General features: G+C 47.2%; 1 protein-coding gene across 1 annotated transcript in view; it reads left to right on the forward strand.

Annotated features, from left to right (window-relative positions):
* The first annotated feature begins 203 nt into the window (after positions 1–203).
* Positions 204–15,792, forward strand: part of LOC123030324 (solute carrier family 2, facilitated glucose transporter member 11-like) — a 20,689-nt gene continuing 5,100 nt past the window's right edge. Inside the window, 11 exon segments of the mRNA XM_044444174.1 lie at positions 204–224; positions 4,893–4,993; positions 5,794–5,952; positions 6,457–6,610; positions 6,973–7,096; positions 8,762–8,824; positions 8,827–8,860; positions 9,690–9,838; positions 14,756–14,835; positions 14,878–14,979; positions 15,363–15,473. Coding sequence (XP_044300109.1) covers positions 204–224; positions 4,893–4,993; positions 5,794–5,952; positions 6,457–6,610; positions 6,973–7,096; positions 8,762–8,824; positions 8,827–8,860; positions 9,690–9,838; positions 14,756–14,835; positions 14,878–14,979; positions 15,363–15,473 — 1,098 coding nt within the window.

Here is a 15,792-nt window from a genome sequence, read left to right on the forward strand (position 1 = left end):
TGTGGTGATTTGGTGCACACACCACCCGTGCCCACACTCGCTTGCGTGCTCCTTCCATCGAAGAGCCAGCTCCGCATCTGCCAAGCTCTGTGTGTTTGCAGCACAATGTAATTGGTGACTAAATAGACACATTCCTATCCCAAGGTTCAAACTATCGTTCCGAATCCTCCAATACATTCTGGGCAGGCACAGACATAACCAGGATGAACACACTGCAACGAGTGGTGTAGTTTAACTTTCATGATTTATTTAATAATCTTACGGGAATTCATAAGATTGCCAAAAGAGGGAGTTTATGTTGCATCTAAGTTTACGTTTCCTTTGGAGGAAAGCAAAGCAGTTGATCCTCAAGAGGGGGGGTGGGGGGAACCAACCTGGGTACTTCAAATATTGTTGGACTCCAACTCATTTTAACCCTAGCCAATGGTCAGATGGGCATTGTAATGATGGGAATTGTAATAGAGGCCCTCAGGTTTCCTAATCTTGTTCTACAAAATAAAAAAGGTAAATATTGATGCAGCTTCTCTCTCTCTCTCTCTCTCTCTCTCTCTCTCTCTCTCTCTCTCTCTCTCTCTGTGTGTGTGTGTGTGTGTGTGTGTGTGTGTGTGTACATGTGCACACACATGCATATATACAGGAAGAGAGTAATTTATTTATTTAAAACATTTCTATGCCACCCCCATCGCAACAAAGCCTCGGGGCGGCTCACAATAAAAACAAAAACAAAATCATAGAAAAACTTGTACCTAAAAATATTAAAACCCAGTGCAGCTCGGCTAATTTTTTTTTTAAATCCTCCATAATAAATTAACACTTAAAATAAGTTTTAAATAAAAAGGTCTAAGCCTGGTGCCAAAAAACAAATAACGATTCCATTCCATAGGTGGGGCGCCACCACAGAGAAAGCCCTCCTCCGGGTACTCACCCTCCTAATATTCACAGAGGGTTCCCGGAGAAGGGCATCTGTTGCTGATCTCAAGGAGTGGGAGGGCATATATGGATGCAAGTGTTCCTTTGGATACCCAGGGCCCAAGCCGTAATGAGGTAGTTACAAAGGTGTTCTGCAATAATGCTCCCTTAATGTCCAGGTCTTGAACTATGAAGCCACCACAGCCAGATATCAGCTATTTTATGGGGCAAAATTGGTGCAATGAGTGACTACTGCCCAGAAGAGCTCAGAGACACATCCCTCCTCTTTCACCCAGAGGCCTCCAAGCTGGGAAGGTATCAAATTGCACCATAGACTGCAACACCAAGGCCATAATGGGTGCAGTACCCATCTGCAGATATACCTGGCTCCACTCAGATGGCCTCGCACAGAAGATTCACTCCCGCACTGAGAAGCTTCCCTCTGATGTGCAATGTGCAGACAGGATGGACCCCATCAAAAAGTGAGGTCGACAGCCGGGGGATGGGGTGCCAGTAGGCAGCTTCTAGGCCGTGTAAGTGCCTGGACCTCTTTCTCCCAGCAGCAGCAGCGGGGCCCGTGCACAGGCCAGTCGCACAGGCTCTAGTCAGCCCCTCAACAAAAGAGCTGTGGCTCCCCCACCTGCATCAGGACGGCACAGAAGCGCCCGGAAGGGGGAAAGTGCCAGTGCTGACCAGGGGCCCTTTCCACCCCTTCCCCCCCACCCCAAGTTTTACGGGGCCATGCCCAATTCCTTCCTGCATAGGAAGCAGATAATCAGACTGGTGGGTCTTGTCCATTGAAGAAAGAGGCTACAGCCTCCCAGTGCAATTAGATGCGCACCCCCATCCGAAGCATTTCTGCTAGAGGGTGATATCCCCCAAGGGGACATTGAGAGGGTCCACTACAACCCCCCCCAAAAGGTTTTTATTGTCAATATTTAACAGTACCAAAGAGGGAAGGGGGGCTCAGACTGATCCTAGACCTTAGAGCCCTCAACAGGTTCATCACACACAGGAAATTCAGAAAGGTCACCCTGCAGGGCATTCTCCCACTGCAGGGAGACTGGTTCATTTCCACTGACCATAAAGATGCCTATTTTCACATTACGATGAACTATGATTACAGGCACTTTCTACGCTTCCAAATTGGCGAGGAGACATTCCAGTTGTTGGGTCTCCCATTCAGCCTCTCAGTTGTCCCCAGGGTCTTCACAAAAAGCATGGCGGCAGTCTGCACACACCTCCAGCTCAAGAGAGTAGCAGTCTTCCCATCTTAGTGATTGTCTCCTGGTAGTCCCATTCAAGACTGACGGACAGCATTTGGTCTTAACCACCTGCTCTTTACTGCAAACACAGGACTGTATTGACATCATGTAAAACCTGTTCTTTCCTGCTCCCAGTCCATAATCTTCATAGCCACGGATAGCTTCCTCCCTCACGAACCTGTCCAATCCGTTTTTAAAGCCATCTAGATTGGCAGCCATTACCACTTCCCGTGGCAGTGAATTTCATAATTTAACCATAGAAGTAACAAAAGAAACAAGCAAAGCTAGAAAACTAGCCCTCAGCGTGCCTCCCCTCTAAACTGGAACGAGCCAACACCTTCACAGCCGATCCTCCTGGTCCGTGAAGCCGTTCTCAGCAGTCGCTTTCACCCGGCAACACTCCCTGGTATCTTTGACGCTAGGTCTGCCTCTCACCTCACATTGGTGTGTTTCCTGAACTTTCCCATAGTAGGTGAGACTTAACTAATCTCTACAGCCACCTGGCTTATCTCTAAGCTTGGCCTTTCACCTGCAGATTCCAACCAGGAAAGAAGACCTGGTTACACCCTCAAAGGCCCGCTGTGACGACTTTGCCAGGCATTTCAGGGAGAAAATCGCTCAGATTCGTCACGAGCTGGATTCCACTATTGATTCAGAGGTTTCTGGGGAGATGCCAATGCTGCTGTCTGGTCCAGAATTATTGGATGAATTTCAGTTATTGCGGCCCGATGATGTGGACAAGGTGCTTGGACAAGTACGTCCCACCACTTGCCTATTGGACCCTTGCCCGTCTTTGTTAATAAAGAATTCCAAGCACGGGATTGGGATCTGGATCTTGGAAGTGGTTAACGCTTCTCTGAGGGAGGGTCGGGTGCCTGCCCCTTTAAAGGAGGCGGTAGTCCGACCGGTCCTGAAGAAGGCGTCACTGGATCCAGAGATGGCCACTAATTATAGACCAGTGGCCAACATCCCGTTTCTGGGCAAGGTGTTAGAGCGAGTGGTGGCGGGACAACTCCAAGCACTCTTGGATGAAACTGATTATCTGGACCCATTGCAGTCCGGCTTCAGACCCGGGTCCGGTACTGAATCTGCCTTGGTCGCCCTGTACGATGACCTGTGCAGGGAGAAGGACAGGGGGAGTGCGTCCCTGTTGGTTCTCCTGGACCTCTCAGCGGCTTTCGATACCATCGACCATGGTATCCTTCTGGATAGGTTTGCGGGATTGGGGGTCGGAGGCACTGCTTTGCAGTGGTTCCACTCCTATCTCAACGGCCGGTTCCAGAAGGTGGTGCTGGGGGACTATGGCTCTGCGCCATGGCAGCTATGCCATGGAGTACCGCAGGGGTCCATTTTGTCCCCTTTGCTGTTTAACATCTACATGAAACCGCTGGGAGAGGTCATCAGGAGGTGCGGGCTGCGGAATCATCAGTACGCTGATGATACCCAGCTCTACCTCTCGTTTTCCACCAATCCAGGTGAGGCAATGGCTGTACTGAACCGGTGCCTGGCCAAGGTAATGGGCTGGATGAGGGCCAATAAACTGAAGCTCAATCCAGACAAGACGGAGGTCCTGTTGGTTGGCGGAGCCAGTTTCGGAGAGGGTGAATTGAACTTGTCCTGAACGGGGTTGCACTCCCTCTTAGGGGCAAGGTCCGCAGCTTGGGAGTGCTCCTCGGCCCGGAGCTTTCACTGGAAGCTCAGGTAACAGCAGCGGTGAGGAGCGCTTTCCTCCAGCTTCGGCTGATTCATCAGCTGCGCCCCTACCTGGAGTACGACTGCCTGGCAACAGTGACACATGCACTGGTGACTTCCCGCCTTGACTTCTGTAACGCGCTCTACGTGGGGCTACCCTTGAAGACGGTCCGGATACTTCAGTTGGTTCAAAATAGAGCTGCCAGGCTGCTGATGGGGACTGGGCGTTATGGTCACATGACTCCAGTTCTCCGTCAGCTTCACTGGCTTCCCATTGAAGTCCGGGCCCAATTCAAGGTGTTGGTAATGACCTATAAAGCCCTAAACGGCTTGGGTCCTGGTTACCTGAAGGAGCGCTTACATCCATATATGCCCAGCCGCCCCTTGAGATCAGCGGGAGAGGCCCTTCTCCGGGAGCCCCCTGTGAGAGAAATTAGGAGGGTGGCTACTCGGAGGAGGGCTTTCTCAGCAGTGGCGCCTAAGTTATGGAATGCGCTCCCTAGAGAGGTCCGCCTGGTGCCGTCGTTATTTGCTTTTCGGCGCCAGGCGAAGACCTTTTTATTTAAGCGGTATTTTAACTGTTAATATTATTTGATCTTATCTGGCCAGGACAGCTTATTTTATATTGTATTTTTTGGATTTTTAATGTTTATATGTGTTGTGATTTATTTTATAATTGCTTTTATTTATTGTTTGTAAGCCGCCCCGAGGCTTCGGCGAATGGGGCGGCATAAAAATGTTTTAAGAAATAAATAATAAACTCTTCCTCCTTTCTGACTCAGAATCTGCTGCTCTTGGTGGTTCTTTTCTACAATTTCTACAGGGATGCTGGGGGGAGGGTGGGTTGACAAGGGGCAAGGAGAGCCAAGCATTGTTGTCATGCAGACTGGGTGCAGAATGACTCCAAGGCACAAAGGGCCTGGGAGCCCTCCGACCCCCTCTGCGGAGTCCCAGGACACTGCTGGGCTGGAGGCAACCTGGCCATCTTGCATCCCCATCGACAGCATTTGTCTCTGTCTTTCTCAGCTTCAGGGCAAGTGCTTGATCCTAACAGTTTGTGCTGCTGGAATTGGAGGCACTTTCCAGTATGGCTGCAACCTCAGCTTCATCAATGCCCCAGTCATCCAGGAAAAAGACACTGCCAGGAAAAGCTGGTAAAGCTCCTTGCAACAACGGCCCACTTGCATCGTGCAGCTTGGCCCAGGTTCTTGCTTCCTATGTGAAGGGTTCCTCGGTGTAACCCATGTGGGACCGCCTTGTGGGCACTGACCTTTCTGGGGGGGGTGACTAACACTGGTGCTTTTCCTCCCCCGACTCCCCAGTGTTCAGAGTGCCTCTCAAGCAGGCCTAGTAGAAAATGATGCCAATCCCCCCCCCCACTTTCCTTTTTTTAATGTGTGTGGGGGGTGCTGACTTTCTGGAGACCATTAACTTGAAGCTGCAATCCTATGCATGTTCAGATGGGGGAAATCAGAGTTGGCCAGGACACGCTAGTGGTCGTGGGGCTTTTTCCTGTTTAAACATGCATAGTATTGCACCCTGCATTCATGGTTTCCTGATGCATTGTATGGCAAAGTATGGCGAAGTTTTCTTTACAGGTATTGAAGTCTTGTTTGCTTCATTTGCAGTTTTCTCTCCCTCCAAGAGCTCAGGTTAGCATAGGCAGTCCCCACCCCTATTTCCTATGACAGTAGCCTTGCCGGCAAAGTGATAGACCCAAGGTCACCCAATAAGCTGAATGACCGGATGGGGCAGATCTACACTTGAATGTCTCCAGTCCATGCATGTGTAACACCTGCTGGACTGTGAGATGCATGTGCAATGGGGGAGTGTTGAATGGTCAGAGTGCAAAAAGCGTTTGTGTGCAACACCTGAAGAAAGAGATGTATTTGATTTCTGCAAAACTGACACTTGTTAAACTACAGTTTATCCAGAGCTTTATGAATGAAACATGGCTGGGGCGCACTGGCACCCCCTTAGCAGGATGGATGATCACTCTTATCTGGTCCTTCATTGTCCCCGTGTATCGTCTGGGAGGACTCACAGGAGCCCTCATTGCTGGTCCCATGGCAATTAACCTGGGAATGTGAGGTTCACTACTCAAATTTCAGTGATCTCAAATTTTCAACCATTTCAGGCTGATGAACTCTAGTAATTTGATCAATCTGAAAAGAGAGTGTGTGTGTGTTTATTGGCTGGGGTGGGAGTGTGTGTGTTCAAGAACTGGGCCATTCTGCACGGCTTTTCTGTATATTGGATAATATAGATAATTGTTGTCATGAAACCAAATACAACTTGATTGAAATTACATTTGAACTGTACATTCAAGGCCGCTATTCCTGGCATTTTCTCCAACCCTAAGCCTCATGCAGCCGAATGGCTGGCTGTATTAGCAGTAGGAACCAAGCAGTTGCTTGGAGGCCTAGCAACCACGGGGAAGACATGGCAACTGGAAGGTATGAACAACACCGGGGCTCTCAAATCAGTGCAAAGTTATGGCATTCCCAAACTATTTATTCTTTCACCAGTAAGGAGTGCAGTGATTCCCTTCACAGCACCTCCCTCCATGCTGCCTTGCACCATTGGGCAGGGTCAAGCATCTCCGGAGGAAAAGCTCTGCAGTCCCACAGGGACTAGCCGTCTTCCCATCACTTGCTGCTGCTGCTTCTGCTGCAGACTTTGGTGGGTGTCAGCATGATGTGGAGCAGGGACACCCGTCCTTGCCAAGTGCTGCTCAGTTGCTTGTGAATGGACATGAGAAATTTGGAGAAAATTATGAGTCTCAGGGGCAGTGGCAAGAGTTGGCTACGATTTCTAGAGCTTGGTGGGGAGCACCAGGGACAGGTTGTCTGCTTTCCATTCTGCACAGTTTTCACATATGAAATTAGTGAGAGAAATTGCTTATGCCCATTGTGGGGAGAAACCATGTAGTGATTGGAACCATGATCATCCAACCCATGCAAATGAAGGCATTGCACTAGAACCATCTCCAGTTGTTGTTAGGTGAGAGAGTCCACAGTGGCAAATGCAGGAAGAGCATATAGATGCTTCACTTATCCTCAGTATGCCTGAATTTGAGTATTTTCTCCCTTTCTTTTTCTGAAAGAAGAAATCCTTGTTGGTAAACAACATGTTTGTGGTCCTTGCTGCAGTTTTGGCGGGATTCAGCTGGATCGCAAAATCCTTTGAAATGATCTTACTAAGTAGATTTTTTGCACGAATAAATTCTGGTAAGTAAAAAAAGTGGGTAGGATGTGCACAGCATATCCACAATCTTGCCCACCAGATTGCCTCACCAGGTTTTGGATCTTTTGCTATGCTTAACATAAAATTCCAGGAAGAACAAGCCCTGGTTTTGCATTCACTCAGACACACACGATACTAGGGAAGGGAAGGGAAGGGAAGGGAAGGGAAGGGAAGGGCACAAGCTTTTGATGTTGTCTAGGCAGCAGGTATTCCTATTGCATACTCTTACTTACTCTGTATTTTTAAGGCAGTAGCTCATCCTGTCTAACAAAGGGAAAGCAAGGCAGGATGCGCTCCAACGGAGCAAAGCTCAGGGAGCCAAGGTTCCATTTGGATGCCAGGAAGCACTTCCTGACAGTTAGGACCCCAAGGGTGTGGAATGGGCTTCCACGAGAGTCGTTGAGGCCCCATCGGTGCGGGTGTTCAAGGATAGGCTGGACGTCCACATGGTGGGCATGTTGTGAGCGGAGCCGGCTGGTGCCGGAGGTCAGACTAGATGGCCTGGGAGGCCCCTTCTGACTCGCTTGGTTTCTATGTGTCTGTGAGAGGAAGTCTGTAAGCCTGTGACAGCAGGCCATTCTGTGAACACAGTCGGGAGGTGGGGGCAAGGTGCCCATGGGTTGGGATGGGTCATCCTCCTTGCAGGGTCGTTTTGCCTGACCTTTTCTCTGCAAGAATTCCAGCATTCATTCATTCATTCATTCATGTATAGGCTGCACCTGGTGGACCTCTTTAGGAAACCCGTTCAAAAGATTGGTGGTGGTCACTAAGAAGGCCTTTCTGATTGCCATTCCTTTTACTTCCCTTAGAGCTCTTTCAGAAGGACCTCATTCCTATATCTCAAGGGGGTGGGGTAGGGTTATAAGGGAAGATACAGTCTTTCAAGTTATCAGATTCCAAGCTTTGTATGTTAAAACAAGCAATTTAAATTGGGCCTGGGCTTCAACTGGCCACCAGTGTAAGTTATACAGAATAAATGTTATGTGGGCATGCAAATTGATACACAACATCAGATGCACAGCCCTATTTTGGACCAGTTGAAGTCTGCAATATCAACCATTTTTATCACACACTGGCTAGGCCAGGATAGTAAATCCTTCTTCCTGAATCAAGCTTACATAACTCTCAAGCAGCAACTGTCTACCCTGAATAAAATACAGTAGAGAAAGACGATGAAGAGCAGTGGAAATGCGACAGCTAAATGCAACAGAGGATCCAGCAGTGCAACAGCAAGCTGAGGCAGAAGAAGGGAACCTTGAGGAAGGGGAAAGTGAAGTGAAACGGGTGGCAGGCGCAGAAGAGCTAGAAGACACTCTGCACCAGTGCAAGCAGTGGAACTATGGATTCACATTCAGGGACTTGAGGGTGAGACTGGAGGGCGGCCTGCAGTGGAAGGACTGCAAATCCTCCCGTGCAGCACCGAATAGAAGAATACGAAGAGAAGAGTGTTAATGGTTGGAGAATCCCAGTTTTGTGCAAGGAAAACACATGCATGTTGGGATGATCTGTGTCAGGTATGCTGTGAGGTGTGTAAACCTGGAAAACCGTCAACTGTGCACATGAGTTCTGGACTCTGAGAGAGACAGGCTGGCTGTACTTGGGACAGCACTTTGTGCCGATGGTCTTTTTTGCTTCTTTTTTCTGCTAAGGGGTGGGCATGAATGTTCAGCCCGTGTACTTGGGCGAAAGTGCTCCCAAGGAGCTCTGTGGTGCCATGGCGTGGTGCTGGGGCAGGTCCTTGGACTAAGGTAAGATTGCATGGGAATGGACAGGGAGGCACACCGCAAAGGCCCCAGAAGCCCCACCCCCAGCGCCACCGCTGCAGCGTTCACGTCCAGCAGCTGCACGTTTGCTCAGAGCCTCGGCACGCATCTGGCACCATGGAGACACAGGCATGGCTTGGACCCATCCTGTTCCTGGCCCTTCACATGAGTTTGTAACATCCTAATGGTGACATCCACTCTGCTGCTTTACAGTCCCAGTTGTCATAATGGTGAGGCTTTGAAAGGGCAGGTGAAACATTTCAAACTGCCAGCTATGTTGCATTACGTGTCATTGAGTCAACATAGACTCTGGGTGACCCTGGGTGACCCTGAACACCCTCCTATCCCTTGTATTCCTACTCTGCAGTTGAAAATTCAAGCCTGCCGCTTCTTACAGAATGGGTTGTATATAGGTTGTATTTTGGACCTATGTGTATGTTATCCTTCAGATTTACTCTCATCTTTTACACTTTTAAGTATGTAGTCACTTCTGCAATCTACTTCCACTCTTCTGCTTCCAATTACATTTTTTAAAAAATCCTATATTGGCCATCTTAATTAAATAAATCTAGTGCTGTCTATGTATACAGTCATCTAAGCAGTGGCTTGACGTACATATTTGTGATGAAGAGATTAATGGCTTCACAAAGTTGTGAGAGTCGTTCTGCTGCATCATTTTTTACACCTAGGCTGAATTCTCCTACAGTATTGATTCTGCTTTGTTTCATACAAAGCAGTCACCCTTCAATCACCTGGGATTGTCAGCATTTCTTGTTTTGATGTGTTATCAATTTGTTCGTGTATTTTCATGCAGAGAAATGTTAGGAGCAGATGAGAACTGGCCTTTTCTTCTAGCAAGCAATGTATTACCTGGTCTGATCCAGCTTGTGCTTCTGCCCTGGGCACCCAAAAGCCCCCGGTGCTTATTGATTGACCAGGGAGATCAGATTCCCTGCATCTGTGGTGAGTATGCATGTCAGTTTCCTGTAGGAGTAGCACTGTTCTTGTTGTGCTGCAATGAATGGCTTGAAGCTATCGCAAGGAAGTCTAAAGCAAGGATCTCTGTACTTTTCCAGTCCATGCGCACAACCGCAACATGCTGACTCAGTGGCTTGTGGCTTTGGGATTGGCCTGTCACAGTTCGACTTCTTACGCTCTGTCTATTTCAGCAGGAGCTTTTGCCTATTGGTTAGTATAACATTTCTGTAATAAGGAATTGTCGAATGCAGCTAATTGTGGTGTGAAAGAGCTAGTGCGTCCTTTAAACATATGCCCTCTACTTTCTTCCTCTTCCTCTTCTTCTTGAGTTTTTTACACATGTACATACCCTTTTAAATCATTTATCTACTTCATGGAAATAAACAAATGGTAAGCATACTCCTTTGGCAGCTAAAAAACTGATATGACAAGGCTGGAATTATCCATGCAATTATCCTCTCACCTGCTGTAATGCAAAAGATTGAGGACCTTAAATTGAATGGTATTGTTGTTATTAAATTTCTATTATTATTATTATTATTATTATTATTATTATTATTATTATTAGAACATTTCTATGCCGCCCCTTGCCGAAGCCTCAGGGCGGCTTACAACACAATAAAATACAATACAATATAAAAATAACAATATAAAATTAAAATTAATAATATAAAATAAATAAAAAATATAAACGATATAAAAGAAGTTATAAAAGAAAAGTTATGAAAGAAAAGAAAAGAAGTCGCCCTGGCCAGATAAATAAGTAAATATTGTTAACAATTAAAATGACGTTTAAATAAAAAGGTCTTCACCTGGCGCCGAAAAAATATACTGCCAGTTAACCATAAAAGGCTCTCAGGGCAGTTTATAAAATACAATAAAATACAATGGAAAACATGCTACAAGATTTCAAAGCAAGACAAAATCAGTTCCATGAAAGCAGACTGTCAGGGTCAACAGAACGATGACTAAAGAGCTATTGTAAGCCACTGTCAAGTGAAGTAAGCAATTAAAAGAGCTAGAGACCCAGGCCTGGCTTTTTAGGGTTCAGGCCACTTCTGAATCAACAAGATTCTAATAATTTAAAATTATTAAGTATATAAAATTCCAAACATTTATATTTTTACATTTATTTTTATTATGCAATGGAAAAACCAACACATCATTAAAGAAAAACCCTAAACCATATAATTTTGATAAGATTTCAAAAAAAAAAAAAATCCACTATACTAGTAACCTATGTATTCCATATCCCTATGTAATCAATATGTAACATAAATTTGTATTTAATGCAAAGCAGTAAAAATCAGCCATCTATGAAAGAAATATTCCTAGAAAATTTTTAAATCCTGATTTTTCCATAAAGTTAAGGTTAATTTTGTCTGGAAAAAACATCAAATTGCAGTTGAAGATATTCACCACAGCTTTCAAACTGCCACAGCTAGAAGAAGCACATGATGAGATAATGCCCAGTGCAATCCGCTAGGGAAGAGGATCCAAAAATGAAAATTCCAAAGGAGACTAGAACAAGTTAACAAACAGGTCTGATGATATAAAGAAAATTCTGGAAGGTGAAACCCACCTCCGAAACACTTTATGATGGAGTGGAACTGTAAAAATTTATGCAACAAAAATTTAAGCATTAAGCTTCTAAATTTCAGATATAAAGAATGGAATACATAAAGCTATGTTAGGCTTGAACATTTTGAGGTATTGCATTTGTTTTAAGTGGATTTGCACTACCCAACAAACTTGCTTTAAGATAGCCATCTGTCAATCTCTCTTGACATCTCATTAATCCCCTTGCTCAAATATAACTTTTTAAATTATTTCATTGCAGTAATATCCCACCATTTTTCCTCTTGCAAGTAAACTAAGGTAGTTGATAGGTAGTCCTCCTCTACTCTATTTAACAGTCGCAACAACAACCCTGTGAAGTGGGCTGGCTAGAATGAGTGACTGGCCCAAACTCAACCAGAGAGCTTCCTGGCTGACTGGAGACAAGGACCAGTGCCCTGAGAAGCCCCTCGACGTCTAGGGGGGGTGACTCTAATCTGTGGCCCTAAGTCCCTGCATCTCCTATGCGGATCCCCCCTCCCCCCCTCCTGCTTTGGGGAGAACACAGAGGCAAAATAGTCATTTAGTATCTGCACCTGTTCCCTTGCATCAGTCACTAGATCCCCTTCCTCCTTATTTAGTGGTCCCACTGCCTGTGTCCCCTTCCTCTTCCTATTTACATGCTGATAGAAGCCATTTTTGTTGCTCTTGATATTCTTGGCAAGTCTCAGTTCGTAATCAGCCTTAGCCTTGCGGAGAATCCTGCAACGGGCCTCCTCCTCCTGGTATACCCTTTTGTCTATTTGCCCCAGTACCCATTTCCTACGGAGGTTCCTCTTTCGTCTAATCGCTCTAACCACCTCCTTTCGCATCCATGGCGGCACTCTCCTCCGCCTCCCCACCTTACTAACTAGAGGTATCGTCAAGGCTTGCGCCTCCAAAACCTCCTTTTGAGTGCCATCCACCCCTCCTCAACTTGCTTACCTTCCAGTAACCCATCCCAGGAGACTTTCCCCATTTTGGCCTTCAGTTGGCCAAAGCTGGCCCTCTTGAAGTCCCAACTTCTAGTGCTCGACCTGTTGCACGACCCCCTTCCCCTGATCTCAAAGCAAAGGATGGAGTGATCACTCGCACCCGGAGCTCCCCAATCTGTACCCCATCTATCAGCTCCTCCCTGTGGGTCAAGACCAAGTCAAGGGTGTTTCTCCCCCTCGTCGCCTTTCGGACCCTCTGTGTGAAAAACTCTCCCTCTATAGCTTCTAGGAAAGGACATGACCTGGCTGTCACCGTTGAGTGAGTCTCCCAACTAATATCCGGGAGATCAAAATCTCCCATAAATACTGTGTCCCTCCCCTGAGATATCCTTAGAATCTGGTCTGTCAGGACATCATCCAGGGTCTCAAGTTGACCTGGAGGACAATAACATACCCCCTCTGTCAGGTCTCTTTCCCTGTCAAAACCCCTAAGTTTCACCCAGACTGCCTCTACCGAATCCCCATCTGTGCTGCATTCTATCTCACTGCATCCTATCCCTTCCCTGACATATAAAGCCACGCCCCCACCTCTCTTTCCCTTCCTATCCTTCCTAAACAGGTGATTCCCCTCTATGTTTACATTCCATTCTTGCCTTTCATCCCACCAAGTTTCTGCGATCCCCACTAGGTCATACCCTCCTATTTCCAGGAGAGCTTCAAGCTCTTCCTGCTTATTACCCATGCTCCTACCATTGGTGTACATGCACCTCAACTCCTTCCCACTGCTTCCTTTCTTTGGAGTCCCCAGCCTCTTCCTTCCTCCCATCTTTCCTGATACCTGGCCTCTCTTTGTAGGAGTCCTGTCAGTCCCTGCAGTACCTCTAAAACCCTGCTCCCAGAGCCCTGATCCTCTCCCCACACACTTGTCCAGTGCAGTCAAGTTTCTGAGGGGCCTGAACCCACCCCACCAGCTCAGTTTAAAGTCTTCTGGACCTTTTCCCCATCCTTGTGAGATGCAACCTGTCCCTTGCCAGAAGTCCATTGGCAAGAAACCAGGTGCCATGGTTGAGGAACCTGAAGCATTCCTTCTGGCACCACATCCTAAGCCAGTTGTTCACCTCGGCGACCCTCCCATTCCTGCCTGGCCCAAATCCCCGGATTAGTAAGATAGATGAGAAGGCCTCTTGGGCCTTAAGATACCTGAGTTTCTTCCCCAAGGCCTCAAAGTCCCTGGTGATCCCGCCCACACCCTGCCTGGCCACATCGTTTGTGCCCACATGGATCAGCAGGAGTGGCTGGTGACACTGGAGTGAACAAGATGCTCCACTCTGTCCTTCACATGCCAGATGCGTGCGCCCGGCAGGCAGCAAACCTCCCTTGTCTCCAGGTTGGGGCGGCACACCGCCGGCTCAGTGCCCCTCAGCAGGGAGTCCCGTACAACAATCACCCGCTGCCGTGCCTTCCTGGTGTTGGTGGGCGGTTGTGCCCTGGCCCTCGCCTCTCCTGCAGCGGCCCCCTGCTGCTTGTCGTCCCAGGCTGGGGGTCCTGCTGGCACCCCGAGGCCTCATCAGCCCCAGCCTCCCCAAGCGGAGAGGACCTGCTTCCCAGCTCCGGATCGGCGCCAGGAGGAGGAGTGCCTGATAAGTGCCTCTGGAGCTAGTGCAAATTCTCCAGCTTTGAAAAAACTATCCAACTCATATTTAACATACATCTGATAAAATTGTGCATTTTGGATAAGTGACAAACTGACTCATAAGAGTTTTCAACCTATCACTTAGTACTATCTGTTGTGCTTTTTAACAGCATAACAGCTTTTAACAGCTTTCCTAGCATTCCATTGAATGAACCTTCTTGATTGTACCATTTATTTCAAAATACTCTTGTACTTCAGCAAGAATCTGATTTTTTTAAAGACTCATCATTTTAAAAGCAAACATTAAAGTGCCAAAGACCAGCAGGCCTTGGGCTATTTGTAAGTAAACTGGGCATGATCTGATATTATCAAACATAATAAAACACAAAAAACCAATATATGTGGGCCCAAATGGTGTTATTAGGTCAGTAAATTGCAGTAATCTAATCTGGACATTTCAAAAACCTATATCCAAATATAGCCAAAGCTCATAGAAGATTCACTGTAAGAGTCCCTTCTCTGCTTCCACAATGGAAAGCTTGTGAAATTGGTAGGCAGCAGTGAAAACCCTACTAAAGCTCCTTTAAAACAAGGTTCTGAAGGCCCATAACTGCTTTACTACTTGTAGCAGCTTGCTCTGAAGAAAGGCTTGATTTCTGTTAAAACTTTTGACACCAATGAAAGTTTGATAACTGCTGTTATGGATGGCCATTAAGCTACCCTTTTTGGTCCTTTCAGCTTTGCGACAACTGCGGGGTAATGATGACTTTAGCAGCGAGATGACTGAGATGCTGGCTGAACAGATGGCCATCCAAAGAGTAGAGGCCAAGGCACCATGGGAGCTGTTCTGCGATGTAGAGGCCAAGGCACCATGGGAGCTGTTCTGTGATTCAGCAATGAGGTGGCAGCTAATCACCATAGTTGTCCTTAGTAGTGCCATGCAGCTCTGTGGGAATGACCCAGTAAGTGCTTTGGCAGATTGGCTGGGAACAAGCACTAGAAAGTCACATAGATCCACCAGTGTATGAAAGAGATGAACCCCAGTTTGATGGTTTAGGGCTGCCCTTGCCCCACCAAACCTTTTCGAAAAGACCCAAGAACTGGGTGGAAGCAGAACAGGTCCAGGGTGCATCCCTCCAGGGAACTACAGCTTGGTGAAGGGCAGTGCCCTGTTCTGATGCACCTCCTTCTCAATTGCCCTCCCGCAAGACTGAGTCGTCTGGATGACCGCTGAACATGGCCTGTCTGTGTAGCTTTCCTGGTTGCTCTGCGAAAATTATTCAGATCCAATAGAGGACATAATGAAAGCTCAGTGTTCATTCTTGCATTTCCTTTGTGCCTCCAGATGTACTTCTATGCTCCCTATATTTTCCAAGAAGCTGGGATCCCAGATGACAAAATCCAGTACGGCATTATTGGCACAGGAACCTGTGAGCTGATAACATCTATGATATGCGTGAGAATCTGATCTCCCCTTGGGCAAGACTCCCTCTTAGAAAATAACCCAAAGCCCCCATAATATCCTTGATGCTAAGGATCCAAACGAGTTTGAGCAACCATATGTCACGAGTGCCTAAGAATGGCTCCTGGAAGTCTCAAGGAAAGTTCCCCATGTCTCTGCGACCCAAACCCTGCAGGGGCTTCTATACAAAAGCAGGGAGAGAGAGCCACTGCTATGGAAGTGTTGTGCCTAACGACTCAGAGGAGTTGTGAGAGAACGAGAAGCTTCCAGCGAGAGTCAGGCCTTAGAGCAAGAAGACTTCTACTTGGTGCCC

This window comes from Varanus komodoensis, unplaced genomic scaffold (assembly GCF_004798865.1).
Source record: "Varanus komodoensis strain SLA01 unplaced genomic scaffold, ASM479886v1 scaffold44_3, whole genome shotgun sequence".
Lineage (NCBI taxonomy): Eukaryota > Metazoa > Chordata > Lepidosauria > Squamata > Varanidae > Varanus > Varanus komodoensis.